At 34.6% G+C, this 16,433-nt stretch overlaps 1 protein-coding gene across 1 annotated transcript in view; it reads right to left on the bottom strand.

Moving 5' to 3' along the window:
- Window positions 1–9,712: 9,712 nt before the first annotated feature.
- Window positions 9,713–16,433, bottom strand: part of PDE3A (phosphodiesterase 3A, cGMP-inhibited) — a 311,744-nt gene continuing 305,023 nt past the window's right edge. The window contains exon 15 of the mRNA XM_011975469.1: window positions 9,713–10,371. Coding sequence (XP_011830859.1) covers window positions 10,130–10,371 — 242 coding nt within the window. The 3' untranslated portion in view covers window positions 9,713–10,129. The remainder of the gene's footprint in view (window positions 10,372–16,433) is intronic.

The following is a 16,433-nucleotide window of genomic DNA, read 5'->3' as shown; positions in this document are numbered from 1 at the left end:
ACAAATCATTTACTAATAAAAGGATATATTTATATTTTCAAGATAATTTAGAGGAGATGCACTAAATATTAGGAGGTATATATGGAACAGATTGGCTGTATATTAATTGTTTGAGCTAGGTGATAGGCACCTGGTGTTCACTCTACTATTCTCTCTGGTTTGAATACATTTGAAAATTTTCATATTGAGTTTTAAATAAATGATACAGAGACAGATATATATATGTGTGTGTATGTGTGTGTGTGTGTATATGTATATATGTAAATAGATTAAAAAGTGTTACTGGATAAATTCCAAATTTCTTTCTGTATTTGGCTATGAAGCCATTGTTGATATAAAAACTTTTGTTTTCTACTATCCATTCCATGTTTTCATTGCCGTCTGCTAGGACTTCTCTTGGTGGAACATTTTTACTGACAGGATGACCTGCAAGTTAATTCTTGCCAGGTCAATTTTCTTAGTAGTTCTGTTTTTGTTTGGTGACTCCAGTGTCCCACTATACTTACTATGTAACATGGAAGCATTAAGGGCTCCATGGAGAATTCTTTGTGTTCCAAACACAATCTTTCTTGCCACTATTTTGTATCAGAAACCATACTTCAGCCTAGTAAATTGGGATCAATCACTTCCTCCTCTGATGGTTCAGTAATATGAGACAACAAAATATCCAAATAGTAGCCTTGGTTCCAGGGTACCATTACTATTACCATTGTGTATTCTGGTGAAAGTATCCCTTACTTGGAAATTATTTCATCTGGACAAGCCGAATCAAAAATTTTAGACATAGAAAGCACCCCCAAACCTGCTGAATCATATGGGGTAGAATTTATAGACTTGGGGGTGACCTGTAAAGCTGGACTAAGTGTGAATTGGTGTGAACAAGGACACACTAATCTGATGTCTGAGGCTTCCTATTTTAGGTAATGATCATAGTAATCCCTCTCCTCTGACCTGGATGTTAGTCTCCATTAGAACTTACCCATTATGACCCCTCACACCATGTAATTTAAATTTTCCTTCCTTAAGACTTGTTTTGAGAATATTTAATTGAAGGATGACGTTAAAGGTTCAGACTAGACTGCCAAGCAATCATCTCCCTTCCACTCAAAGCCATGGCATGACTATAAGAGGAAAATCCTGAGAGAGGAGTGAAATACACACCTGAAGAAGAGATAGTCAAACTCGTCTTCTTGTGCTGTGTATAGTTGGAAGTGTGTGTGTGTGTGTGTGTGTGTGTGTGAGAGAGAGAAAGTATATGTATATAGAAAGTGTGCATTAACTCAACTGATGTATTTGCCCGAGATAAATAAATATAAATGATAAGTGGAAGGTTCCTTTTGGAGCAGGAAGCTGGAGAGGGTAGTTTCAGGCCAGAGCAAAGGGAGATTTGAAAACACCAGGCTAAGGAGTTGGGATTTGATATCATAGGTAATGGGGAAATAATAGGTGTAGATTGAAGAATCAGTTCCTTAGGAAACTTAGCTAGAAATACAACTGTCTATTTTATAGGACTCTAAAGCCGAATGCCAGAAATGTGGATATTTTGGCTTCGGTGCTATTTGATTAAAGAAAGGACACAACTTAGTTGCAGAAAGTTAGATGATGACTAAATGTGGCTATGAATTCATTAGTGATAGTGAGAAAGATGTGACCGTGAGAATATAAGCCCCATAAGGTTCTTTGGAGACTGTAGGAAGGTCAGGAGATGTCTGTCTCATGACAGAGTAAGTTAGGTACCACACCACCGTATTTGCATATAAGAGGAAAGGATGCCTTCAGAGGACTGGAGGAAGTGGATTGTACAAATACTACATAAATCATAATACCACGGAATTATTTTTATATTATACATTATCTTCACTCATAACATCGACAGATAATCTATGACATAATTTTAATAATTTCGAGTATATATTTACTATAATATTTATATATTATATATAGAAAACCAAGAGGCACTTCCAGTAATTTTGGCAAAAAGGGAGCATCAACATAGTATCTAAGCTAAAAAATAATAAAAATAAACACAATTGATATAGTTTTTTCTGTACAGATTCTACTTTTTACAAACATTTCTCAGCCACTAAGTCAGTCGCTTAACAATACTTGTGATGGGATGATACTAAGTATTGCTATGTATATTAAATGGAAGGTACAGGCGAAAGCATAAGATTTATTTCAATTGCAAAATGATTACTTAAGTTCAAAAGCCTCACTCTTGTTGTTTTAGAAGTTGAAAAATTTGGCAAAGTTATTAGTTAGTAAACATATTCAGGTTCAGGTCGGTTGAGAATGGTAAGAATTACATTGTTAAAAATTGTCATGTACAAATGACATTCCTACAGTGTCACTTTGGTTGGCAGTTATTTGAAAATATTGCTTTTCAGAAACAGTAAATTCAGCTAATTAAATACTCTCTGGTTTACAAATATCCTTCAAGGTCAATTTTTGGGCCATATTTATTAAAACTTGCCAATGTCATTTTTTTTTTTTCCTGTCAGGAAGAGGTAATGACTGGTCAGAACAAATGCCTGCAGAAATCAGAGCACATTTTAATACCAAAATGCAAATCAAATTATTCAAACCAACCAAAACCCAAAACACTCTAAATTTAGATTAAAGTTCCTTCAGTCACATATCCTAATATATTATAGACAACCAGGGAGAATCTCACTTTTATTATTTTGCATTGAGAGCTTCTGAATATTTATAAAAGCACCAATTTTCATTTTGTGACTTGCATGATAGAAATCTTGAGGAAGAAATATCAGGGGTTGGGTGGGTTCAGTGATATTTATTACCAATGCTTATCAACTAACAGATTGTCCTTGTTGGAACAAAAATGGTATGCATTCTTCTGTGACAATATATTAAGACATAAACTGACAGTCATAAGTGAAAAAAACACCAGTTAAGCAAACATAATATGCTAAAATTCCCATGCAAATATTTTACAGAGTATAAAAAATTTAGTGATTTTTTAAGCTGATGAATATGTATTAAGTAAAGCCATTAAAACTTCACTAACAGGTAATATATAGATATGTTAGAATTATTAAAGTTAGCAATACTACAATACTAAATTATACTTATAGTTAAAATGAAATCTCTGATATAAGATGGAGTTTTGGACCCGTAATCAGTTGGGAATTTTAAAAAGAAAAGGGACAGGGAAACTGCTATCAACCAACACTTTATATACACAAATAACTATTTATTGAAGTATATATACTTCAAACAACTATTTTTAATTTCACATTTAACATCTGAGTATTTTGCCTTTTTAGGGAGTAAAATTACTGGAAAGTAAATCTTTCTCTTCAAAAGTTATTCAAGTAGCAGTTTTCAAACTAATTCAAAGGCTAATTCACATTTGGAAACATGTATAAGTGCTCCTTGTCATACAGAAAGTAATGGTTGAACCGTGTATTCACAAGTCATTTCACTCCAGAGTAACTAAATTGGTTTGTATCAAAGATGGAGGGGTGTCCTGGATACCCTGCAAATTTTACGTAGTGTTCACTTCCAATCCACAGCTCTGCTTTTTTTGCTTCTTAGTACCATCGGTTTTACAAGGAAAGCAGGCTTGAGGAACTAGAACTTAAGTTGAAGGCCGTTCTTTCTTTTTATTATGGCAGAGGAGAATTTCTGCTTATTTTTTTGGTTACTAATATTGAGTAAGAGGAGTATAATTGAAGTGAAGCCATGCTTTCCTCCTATGAGTTTGTCTTTGTTTTTTCTTCATCTGGTTTTTGTTTTGAAACAGGAAAGGAAAATTATCCTGCTGTACTTTAATTTGAAATAGGAACTTTCAATGACACTGAAATATTAAACCATTAAGGCTTACAGAGTTTTGTTATTAGTTTTTTATTAATGAATTTCAAATTCTAACCTACCATCTGATCATGCTGGGCAGATTAATGCAGTGGCTGTTGTTTATTGATTGGTCAGTGTTTCATCTGTGAAAGTCAAGATGAATAAGGTTTAATTTTTCATAGTAGGACAGATAAATATTTGGCCTTTTGTGTTAGAACTTAGTAAAATAAAATATACATTAATAGAACATTTATAACAACACAAAACATAGTAAATTGCTGGATAATACACTCCTTTGTCTTATGAAAACTCAGAAGATCTCAGACTATAATTTGTACAAAGTTAAATTACTGACACTAATTTTTATCTAATGTATTTGAATAATTCATAAAACATTTCCCCCATGAGGCTTGTAGAATATTAGAAAAAAAGAATTAAATCTTCTTTCTAGTTTTCTGTTATATGATACTAGTTCTTATTATATCAAAATATTCAGCCTCTGATTATATGAAAATAATCAGTAGTGTACAGTTCTGATTATATGAAAATACTCAGTACCATGGAATGTCGTTTTGTGGGTTTCATTTTAATGGAAAAATTTTAAAATTAAATAACTTTCAAGAAAATAAATCAAATTTAAACATTCTTGAGAGTACTTACCTATGGTGATTTATTGTTACTCTTTGAAGCATTTTTGGTTACACTGAATTATTTGCATAATTAAAGAACCACTTCTTAATACGAAGCAATGAGGAAATCATTGCTTCATTGTCAGAACATGAACATGTTCAACATTTTTATCTGTTAGGAGAAGGCTTTTCTTCTGTGCTCCACAACTTTTCAAGGAAGCAGAAACCCAAGGATACCAATGTGTGTCAAGGCAATCAACCTTTAAAACATGTGGAGAAAAACTAGCTGTCCCTAGAAAGAAAATGCGGATTCCTTCTAGAGTCTTACACATATGTCAAAAGCCAATTTTGTTTTCCATTTATACATAATTCCATATACTGTATTTTATGGTCTTACCTACACTAGTTGATACTAGGTCAGTATTTTTGAATCAGCAGGTGAACATTGAGTTCCACTATGGAAATGAAGCCTTAATCTTCAGCAGTTTTGTGTCTTCAAACATATTTTGCTGAATTTTTTTTTTTCTGAGGCAAAGTTTAACTCTCGTTGCCCAGCCTGGAGTGCAATGGTGCGATCTCAGCTCACCATAACCTCTGCCTCCCAGGTTCAAGCGATTATCCTGCCTCGGCCTCCCAGGTAGTTGGGATTACACGCGTGTACCACCATGCCCGGATAATTTTGTATTTTTAGTAAAGACAGGGTTTCTCCATGTTGGTCAGGCTGGTGTCGAACTCCCAACCTCAGGTGATCCACCCGCCTTGGCCTCCCAAAGTGCTGGGATTACAGGCGTGAGCCACCGCGCCCGGACCAAAAACGTTCATTTTATTTCACCATGGTTAGCCTGCTGTTAGAATGATTTGCTAGTGGGAACACAAAGAGCAATTCAAGTTAGGTAAAAGCACCATTAGGTAAGTAAGGTAAAAGCAACATTTATTTTAACAAATACAATGTGTAGGCAATAACACACATTGCCTAACATCCATGGTGCACAACATAGACTGGGAAACATGTTACTGTTCTCTGAGCATGGTTCATTGGTGTGAAACATACAAATACGTATGGAAATCTCAATTTAAGTTATATGTAGTTTTAGCTTAACTCATTGTTTGTAGTGTAATTCATTCCCAATAAGAATTTGAGTATCTTCCAGATGAACAAATTGATGTGTGAATAAAGGACCTAAAACTGATATATTTCTTAAAAAGAACAATTTAATTTTGGAATATTCTTTACCTAAAATTTCTGATTTCTTAATCTTAACATTGAATTTTGTTGAAGATTTAAAAAATGGACTGACAATATCAGCAAATTCATAAAGACACAAATGACCTAGGACAATGGTCATAAAATGTGTTGCTGCTTGTTCGATCAATGAAATAAACACAGTTTCGTTTCAAAGTACATAAATATTTTAGCTTTCAATTATCTGGAATTGAGCTATTAGCATTTGAACTTTTATTGATATTTCTTCCACACATTAGCTAATAATCGCTAAATAAGGGGGATCTGGTTGGTGTTTCTAGACTATGAAAGTTCATAGAACTTTGTTTTATTGGCGTGTTCTAACAGTTTGAAAGGCAGTTGATTTGCAAATGGCATATAAGTCAGCAAAGGCATTAAACTAGAATCAGGGTTAGGATGACAGAAGAGGACAAGATCCTTATTGAGGTTTCCATTATTATTTTAGAAGTACTATAAATGACGAGGACAATGGAGAGCCCCTTACTGACATGGAAGCACCAAGAATACCTCCCACAGTAGAATATAAATGATTTTTAGATTATTCACTTTTCATTAATCAAGATTTGATAATCACACAATTAGTTCACTTTTATAAATTAATAATTTCAAACTTTAGACTTTATTTATAATGATAATTTTTATATTTTTATTACTTAGAAAATAATTTATATTTTTCCATCATTTAAACAAAGAGTAGGCCTGAGTCTCATGCCTTTTGCACAGCTTTTACCTTCAAAGAAAGTTCTCTGGGTAAGATAGGCAGGGAATATGGGGAAACTGCAAATTAACAGTCTACATACATCTAATATGAACAGTCTGTAAGATATTCCTTTTCTTTAGTTTAACTGGGATTGCAACGGTAAGATTTGTTCTGGTATTCAACCAAAATAGACAGAATTTGGTATTCTGTTTTTAGGAAGTAAATACTTTCTTGAACATAATATGAGAAAATTTCTTCGTTCATCAGATGAAGACTAATATAGATATATCCCTGTACAGAGCTACTGTCTTCATCTTTTATTGAGAGCCAAACCAGGTCTTATACAAATGACAAAAAATATTACAGCTAACAAAAGCAAAAGTGGTGCTTTTATCAAGGAAACCAATATTTTAAAGGTTAATTTCGATATATAACTGGAAAGACGTTTATTAGCATGCTGAAAATAACACTGGTGACACTCAGAATATACCTGGTTTTTACTTAACAGAGAACCATGGCATCCAGGTAACCAGTTCCAACTTTTCCTACCATTGATTTTATGGTTTTCTAAACAATTATCTTTTTCCCTAGGTGGGCTAGAAACTCTTTCATTTGAAAGACCTGAGTTTATTTAATGGCACCTATAAATAGGCTCATATAAAAATGTAGTAAATTGCAACAAATACATTGGCACCACAGGAAGTAAGCTCTGGATTTGGATGTGAACATAATAATATTGCTGTCACCTAAAAGGGGGAGAACTCTACTGGCAGAAAATGTCCCTTAGCATCCTTTGAGATGTACTGGGTGTGTACGAAAGTCACATACTTGGTGGATCTTCATCCCTTTATTTATCCCAATTGACTTCTAGCTGTAATAGTAATTTATTTTTAAAGAAAAATGTATCAATCTTCCTGGATTGATGAACACAGTTCTGGAATGAAGATGTTCTAATTGCTTTGGCCACTATTATTCCTCTTATTTCCTGTACCTTCAAACAAAACAAACAAACAAAACCAGGCAGTTTGCTGAGACTTCCACTGTAGTAGCCAAGATGCCCTGCTAATTGGACTATACAGCTTTGATGAAACTGCCAACAGACTGTGATGGGCTTCCAACTGTCCTGCCAGTCCACTCACTCCAAACGTAGCTTTATGTTCAATTAATATTTATGTTAGAGATGGACAGGCTTTGGAAGATGGGAAAATATTGGCTTTGTTAAGTAATTAGACACAAGGGGTATGAGAAGATAAATGCTTTTCTCCCCCTTCTCTTAATTGCAATGAAAGGAAAATAGTTAAATTCACTGGCAAAATTTGACTCATAGTAATTTTTGCAAACATAGAGACACACAGGCAAAACTAAGGAAATGAAAACAATTAGGTAAGTTCTAAAAAATGAAGACCTGGTGTTAATTCAGAAATCTACTGAAATATATTTTAATTATTTAGGTAGAGGCTGCATCCACTTGATCCTTTTTACATTTTCCTACTTATTGGAGAATTTGCCTTGAAACCATGAATATTTTTTGTTGTATTATCTTTGCCTTATTTTTTAAAATGCCGTGAATTACTGTAAAATAATGCTTCGAAAGGGGAGAGTACAATATCCATTTATGAGAAATAAAAGTATTTTTAATGTAAACATTCCTTTCTACTACGTCAGAGAAAATAAAAACTGGAAATCACAATCGAGGTTTACATAGAAGCTAAGATTGTTTAGATAATGAGTAGGTCTATATATAGTACTGAAGGAAGAATCATAACCAAACAGTGTTGGAAAGAAATGGACACCAACTATAAAAATATGGTATTGGCTAACAGTCTTTCATCTGGGAGATATGGACCCAGAATTCATTCAGTTAGCAAAAGTTACTAGTGAAAAAAACATTCTTTGCAGCATCCTCATTTAATTGGCAAAAAAAAAAAAAAAAAAACTATATCAGATTATCATTTAAATTATAATAGGTAGATGATTGGCTGTCCATCGACCTCCATGCAAATGAATCATCATTCTCTTACTGGGCTTGGAGAGAACTACAATGTATAAAAATGGTGATTAAAGTATAACTTTATAAAAATGTTTCCCTTTTCCTTTTTTAAAAAAAGAGTTTACTATCTACAGAAACAAAAAAATCTTCATATTTACATCAAGATAACTATCATGACATATATAATAATACGAAATAAAATATTGAAAGTGAGTATCAACTTTTTAAATAGAGGTTTGGCTCACAGCATAAACAAGTGTAGATAACAAACAAACCAAAACAAAACAAACAAAAAGACTTTCAATAATAACCCGATCCTCAAACAATCTCTCTATAATCTCCCCTGCCAGAAGAAGCATGACTGACAATGGGCCAGATTGCCGATGGAGGCTACCCGGACAAACAGCGTGTGGATACCACAACAGGGGTTGTCAGCGGGACCTTTGCCCCTGAAAGACAAACTACAACAGTTGCCAAGAATCAGGCTTTACCTACATCAACACAAAAACCCTGGGTTGAAATAATCTCCTTCCTCTCTTGCTATATAACCCAGAGTGATTTTTCTGTTTCCTTTTCTTCCTCTACCACACATTTTGCAGCAAATTAAGAAGACACAGGCGATCACACTGAAGTACCATTTCCCAAGCCTTCTCTGGCATCATTTAGAATTCTAACCTGACTGAAAGACCTGACTCCAGCTCTTTCCTAGGTGTTTATGGATAAAGAATGCCATCCCCTTAAATGGTGATTTGATCTCAGTTGAGTGACATCCATAATCACAGACAGCTCCTATACATTCATTAGGCAAGTAGACTGGAAAATGCCTCGGTCTTCCAGGTTTGAGGCTGGTGATAGAGCTCCTTCAAGTGGTGCATAACAGTAATGTAATACCAAACATGTGGCCCTCTCACCCAGCCCTTCAGTGCCCTCCAACTGCAAAAGGCCCTTTATTTGAAGCTAAATGGAGGAGGGCATTTGGAATGGCTGCCTCCCAAAGACACTCCACAGTGAACTTCCTTCTGTTTGTTCACATGTACTCAGTCATTTGCTACAGCTATTCTATGAGTTACTGAAACCACAAAAATCTCTTTACATATGCACACACATGCACACAAGCACCCTTTCAAACCGTTCCCTTCTGTCTCTCTTTCACACACACACACACACACACACACACACACACACACACACACACACAGTGTTGGCAGGATGTATCAGAATTCAAATAATGCTCTGGAACTTTCATCCCTCAGTACTAAGAGCAAAAGCTGCTTAGTTGGTAACCTACATTTCCTGCACTGTTTCCTTGCTAAGCCACACCATCTCCTTTGTGATTTGGTTTCCTTTATGATTTATTATATCACAGTGACCACTATATATCTTAATATAAATGTTACTAAATTGTGGAGCCAGCAATCCTGGCCTTCAGTGTGTATGTGTGTGCGTGCATGGGTGTGAATATGCTTTACATGTATCTATGTGGGAGCTTATATACACACACACATATATATTCCCTCCTTAAAAAATCCTTAGAAGCTGGTGTTGCAATGTGAAAGCTTCTTTGAGCAAAGAGTTTTTAACATGTACCTCACTGTAAAAATATACACACAAAATGCGAAGAATCCCAAAATGCAATAGCCATTTGCCCATCTTCTCAAATTTCTACAGTGTTGTGTCTAAATGTTGTGCTGGCTTGAAGAGAGTCTTTGACAAGTCAATCTGTTTGGAAACACAGCCCATTCTATCCATTGTCACTGGTCTGGCTTTGGGGTTGGTATCTCCTCCCCTCTTGGTTTCCCTTTCTCTTCTTCTTCTTCCTTGATAGCCTGGATCTGTTCTGAAGAGTGCGATTGAGGGGTCGGGTCCAGGGATTGATTTTCAACACCTGCCAACCGTTGCTCCTCTTCAATGACTTTCTTCCACATCTTGTGGTTCTGTAAGAGGTGCTGAGTTATTTGGCAGTAGATTTTTCTCCTTTTGAAAGTCTTCTTTTCTAAAATAAATAAAATAAAATGCACTAAATTAGACTACTTAGTTGTGTGCTGAGCACACAAATGTTATCTCTTTTAAGATAATTAAGAGGAGGTAATCCATAACCTTGGTTTGTATATTATAATAATGCAGTTTTGGAGAATGGGGAAGAAAGAGGAAAATGGCAATAATCATTAAAATATCACTCACAAATAACTAGGGATGGTATTTAATATTTGGCAATGTCCAGAGCAAGATTCTGCTTTTATCTTGGTATTATTCTCCTTACATTCAGGCTCTCAAGGCTTTTTACATAGATCATTGAAATAACTTCTTGCTATGTCTGTCTCTGTCAGTCAATTTAATTCACAAACATCTACAAGACTGATATATTTAAAGATGGTTCTGATGTTCCTCATCTGCTTCACGTGGACTAAATAATTAATTTCAGGCTGGGCGCAGTGGCTCAGGCCTGTAATCCCAGCACTTTGGGAGGCTGAGGCAGGCGGATCATGAGGTCAGGAGATTAAGACCATACTGGCTAACACGGTGAAACCTCATCTCTACTAAAAATACAAAAAATTAGCTGGGTGTGGTGGCGGGCACCTGTAGTCCCAGGTACTCGGGAGGCTGAGGCAGGAGAATGGCGTGAACCCGGGAGGCGGAGCTTGCAGTGAGCTAAGATTGCGCCACTGCACTCCAGCCTGGGAAGACAGCAAGACTCCATCTCAAAAACTAAACTAAACTAAACTAAAATAAAAAAAAATTAATTTCAAAATGTAGTTAACCATACTTTACCCTGCTTTTTTAATTTTTAAAACATCTACACTGAACTCATATTTTCAAGCTGGTACTACCTATCCTTCTGAAATGTTCTTTGCAACCACTGAGAGTATATATCCATTCATTTTTTAAAGACTCTATCAGATTTCACTGAATTCTTCTAAGAAATAATCTCTTTCTTCTAAATTTCTATGTTACTCCATATATGCCTCCTAGAGTATATACTGTTTCTGTTTTTACTTTTTCCCTTTTGTTCTCCTTATTATCTCTTCTTCTGGTAACTGTGCATCCAAAATCATTTAGAGAGAACTTTTCCCCCTCCCTTCAATTATGTGGTTCTAGAAAAGGTTTTTAAATTCTACTTCCTCACTCATAACTGGTCTACAAAATTGTATCACAGTGACTGGCCAATAGTTGCGTGGGTGACCCAAGTTGGGCCTGAGTCCTTCCTTGATATATTTCCCATTTGCACATAATGAATGTGGGTTTGAGAGGTGTAATTGGAGATCCTTTCTCCTTTGCTTATGCATCTGGAATGAAGTGAACTTACAGCTGGCTATAGTTCCAGCCTCATGAAGAAAGCAAAGCTGAAAGAACAAGCTGTTAGGCAGGTGAGGCAGAGACAAAAGCAAGAACAAATAAGCACTGATAATAGCCAACATCATGTTTACATGAACCAATAATGTTCACTTTTTGTATATCCTCATTCCATTGGAATTTTATAACTTGTAACCAAAAAAAAAGTTCTACCTTAGTATACCTCCTTTAAGAAACTAATCTTGGGCCAGGCGCGGTGGCTCATGGCTGTAATCCCAGCACTTTGGGAGGTCGAGGCAGGCGGATCATGAGGTCATGAGATCGAGACCATCCTGGCTAACACAGTAAAACCCCGTCTCCACTAAAAATACAAAAAATTAGCCAAGCGTGGTGACGGGCACCTGTAGTCCCAGCTACTCAGGAGGCTGAGGCAGGAGAATGGTGTGAACCCGGGAGGCGGAGCTTGCAGTGAGCCAAGATCGGCCACTGCACTCCAGCCTGGGCGACAGAGTGAGACTCCGTCTCAAAAAAAAAAAAAGACACTTATCTTGTCATCTTCAAGATGGTAGGCTAGAGGCATCTGGTACTTGCCTCCTCCACAGAGAAGAACCAATGGACTGAGTAGGTAATCAGACTTATCATCTAAAATATAATTTTGAATTCAACAGAGAAATGACAGGAAATACCTAAGATAAGGAAGAAGAAAAACAATTCGTAATATGAATGAGAAATTTACTAAAGAGACAGGTATCAAGAAAAGAAAAAAGAGGAACCAAAGAGAAACTCTGGAATGAAGAATTCATTGAAAGAAATACATATACATTCAAAAGTTTTAACAATAGACTTGATCAAGTTGAAAAAAGAATCAGAATTTGAAGATGGGTCTTTTGACATAACCCAGTCAGATGAACATTAAAACATAAAAAATAATAATAATGAACAAAGCTTGCATGACATATTTGAATTTTCAGTGTCCCAGAAGGTGAAAAGAAAATGAAAGGGAGAGAAAACCTGTTTAACAAAATTATAGGTCAAAACTTCCCAACTCTAACAAACAGAGATTTAGACATCTAGATGCAGGAAGCTCAGAGAAACTCACAAAAATACAATTCAAGGTTTTCTCCATGGTGCGCTGTAGTCAAACTGTCAAAAGTCAAAGACACAGAGAGTTCTAAAAACAGTAAAAGAAAAGTATCTGGTAACTTATAAGGAAACTTCCATCAGACTAACAGATTTCTCAGCAGAAATCTTTCAGGCCAGAAGATAATGGGATAATATATTCAAACTGCTGAAAGAAAAAACCATAAACCCAGCCAAGTTATCCTTCATAAATGAAGGAAAAATAAAGTCTTTTTTCACAGAAGCAAAACTCAGAGAATTAATCACCACTAGACCAGCACTACAAGAAATACCTAAGGGAGGCCTACATGTGAAAGCAAAAGGATGGTATCTATCATTATGAAAACACTTGAAAGTGTAAAACCCACTGATGGAACAAACATGAATAAGGAAATGAAAGGAATCAAATGTTACCACTACAGAAAACTACCCAACTGCAATGATAAACAATGAGAGAGAGAGAAAGGAACAAAAGATATACATAACAATTATAAATCAATTAACAAAATGACAGGAATAAGGACTCATATATCGATAATCACCTTGAGTGTAAACAGACTAAGATTTCCACTTACAAGACACAGAATGGGTGAATTGATTAAAAAACATGACTTAATTATGTGCTAAGAAACTCATCTCTCCTGTAGACAGATACAGACTAGAAGTAAAAGAAAATACAGATATAGACTAGAAGTAAAAGAAAAAATATACTTCATGCAAACAAAAACAAAAAACAATCAAGAGTAGCTATACTTATGTTAGATGAAACAGAAATTAAGTCAAAACAGTAAAAAGTGGACATAGTCATTATATAATGAAAAAGAGATCAATTCAGTAAGAAGATAAAATAGTTCTAAACATATATGCACCAACACCAGAGCACCCAGATACTAAATCTGATCTTAGCCAAGAGGCCGAGAAGCAATATCACACCCAGATATATGCAAAGCAAATATTAATAGATCTAGAGAGAGAGAGAGAGACACTTCAACACAAAAATAGTTGAGGACTTCAACATCCCACTCTTAGAACTAGACAGCTCATCTAGACAGAAAATTAATAAATAAACATTGGATTTAAACTGCATTTTAGACCAATGGACCTAACAGATATTTACAGAACATTTTGTTGAACAGCTACAGAATACTCATTGTTAGCACATGGAATTATTCTCCACGATAGACCAGATGTTAGGACACAAAACAAGTCTCAACACATTTTTAAAAAATCTAAATCATATCAAGTTTCTTGTTAGACCACAATGAATAAAACTAGAAATCAATAACAAGACAAACTTTGGAAACTGTATAAATACACGAAAATTAGAAAATTTGTTCCTGAATGACCTTTCGGTTAAAGAGATAATTAAGGAATAAATCAATAAATTTCTTGAAACAAATGAAAATGGAAACACCACAAAGTAGTAGTCAAAGGGAAGTTTAACACAATAAATACCAACAACAAAAAACTAAAAATATTTCAAATAAGCAACCCAATAATGCACCTCAAGGAACTTGAAAAGCAAGAACTAATTAGGCCATGAATTAGTAGAATAAAAGAAATAATAAAGATAAGAAGAGAACTGAATACAATAGAAAATTAAAGACACAATGTATCTAGGAAACAAAAAGTTGGTTTTTTGAAAAGATAAACAAAATGAGTAAGTCACTAGGTAGACTAACCAAGAAAAAAGAGAAGGCCTCCAAAAATAAAATCAGAAATGAAAAAGGAGACATTATAACGGATACCATAGAAATACAAAAGATTATCAGAGATTATTATGAACAAGTATGTATTAGCAAACTAGAAAACCTAGATGAAATAGATAAATTCCTGGAAACATATGCCAAAATTGAATCAGGAAGAAATAGAAAACCTGAACAGACCAATAGTAAGTAATCACATTAAATCAACAATAAAGACTCCCAACAATAAAAAGTCTACTACTGGATGACTTTGCATAAAAATGCTTTTTCTTCATCTATCCTCTCAATAGATGCAGAAAAAACATTTGATAAAATTCAACATCACTTTACGATAAAAACTAAAAATACTAGGAAGGAACATGCCTCAACATAATAAACACCACACATAATAAAACCACAGCTAATATCTGAATGTGGAAAGTTGAAAGCCTTTCCTCTAAGAACTGGAAAAGGACAAGATGCTCACTATCACTGCTGCTATTCAAAATTGTACTAGAAGCCCTACTCAGAGCAATCAGGCATCCAAATTGGAAAAGAGGAAGTTAAATTGTCCTTCTTTGTAGATGATATAGTCCTATATCTAGAAAAACCTAGACTCCACCAAAAAACACTTAGATCTGATAAATACATTGAGTAAAGTTGCAGGATACAAAAATTAATATACAAAAAATCAGTAGTATTTCTATACACCAATGATGAACTAGCTGACAAAGAAATTAAGAAGGCAATCCTTTTTACAATAGCTAAAAAATAATTAGAAATAAATTTAACCAAGGTAGATAAAGACCTCTACATGGAAAACTACAAAAATCTGATGAAACATGTTGAAGACAACACAAACAAATACAAAGACATTCCATGATCACGGATCTGAAGTATTAACATTTTTAAAATGACTGTTCTATCCAAGCAATGTATAGATTAAATGTAATCTTTACTTAAAAAAAAAGACCAACACATTATTCAAAAAAACAGGAAAAACAATTATAAAACTTCTATGGAACCAAAAAAGAGCTTGAATAGCCAAAACAATCCTGAACAAAAAGAACAAAGATGCAGGCATCACACTACCTGACTTCAAAATATACCACAAGGGTATAGTAAACAAAACAGCATGGTGTTGGTATAAAAACGGACACATAGACTAAGAAAACAGAGACTCCAGAAATAAATGCATGTACTTATAGCCAACTGATTTATGACAAAGGTGCCAAGAATATATATTGAAGAAAGGACATATTTTCTATTAAGTGGTGCTGGGTAAATTGGATATTCACATGCAGAAGAATGAAACTAGACTCCATTTCTCACCATATACAAAAATGAGCTCAAGACAGATTAAAGACTTAAGTAACGCCAAAACTAAAAAATGGTTAGAAGACAACATAAGGGAGATTCTATAGGACATTGACCTAAGCAAAGATTTTATGATTAAGACCTCAAAAACCCAGGCAAATAAAACAAATATAGACAAATGGGACTAAACTAAACACTAAAACCCTCTGTACAGCAAAGGAATCAACACAGTGAAGAGAAAATCTACAGAATGGAAGAAAATATATGCAAATTTTTCTTACAACAAGAGACTAATATCCAGAATATACAAGAAAATCAAACAACAATTAAAAAACAAAAACAAAAAATTCTATTAAAAAGTAGGCAAAGACACGAATAGACATTTCTCAAAAGAAGACATAAAAATGGTCAACAGGTATATGAAAAAATGCTCAACATCACTAATCACCAGGAAAATGCAAATCAAAACCACAATGAGATATCATCTTACCCCAGTTAGAATGGCTATTAGTAAAAACAAAAAAACAACAGATGCTGGCAAGAATGTGGCAAAAAGGGAACTCATAACACTGTAGGAATATAAGTTAGTATAGCCCCTATGGAAAACAGTATGCAGATTTCTCAAAACCTCAAAAGAGAACTA

Source organism: Mandrillus leucophaeus, unplaced genomic scaffold, assembly GCF_000951045.1.
Source record: "Mandrillus leucophaeus isolate KB7577 unplaced genomic scaffold, Mleu.le_1.0 Scaffold156, whole genome shotgun sequence".
Lineage (NCBI taxonomy): Eukaryota > Metazoa > Chordata > Mammalia > Primates > Cercopithecidae > Mandrillus > Mandrillus leucophaeus.
This window is presented reverse-complemented; position numbering and strand designations above follow the sequence as displayed.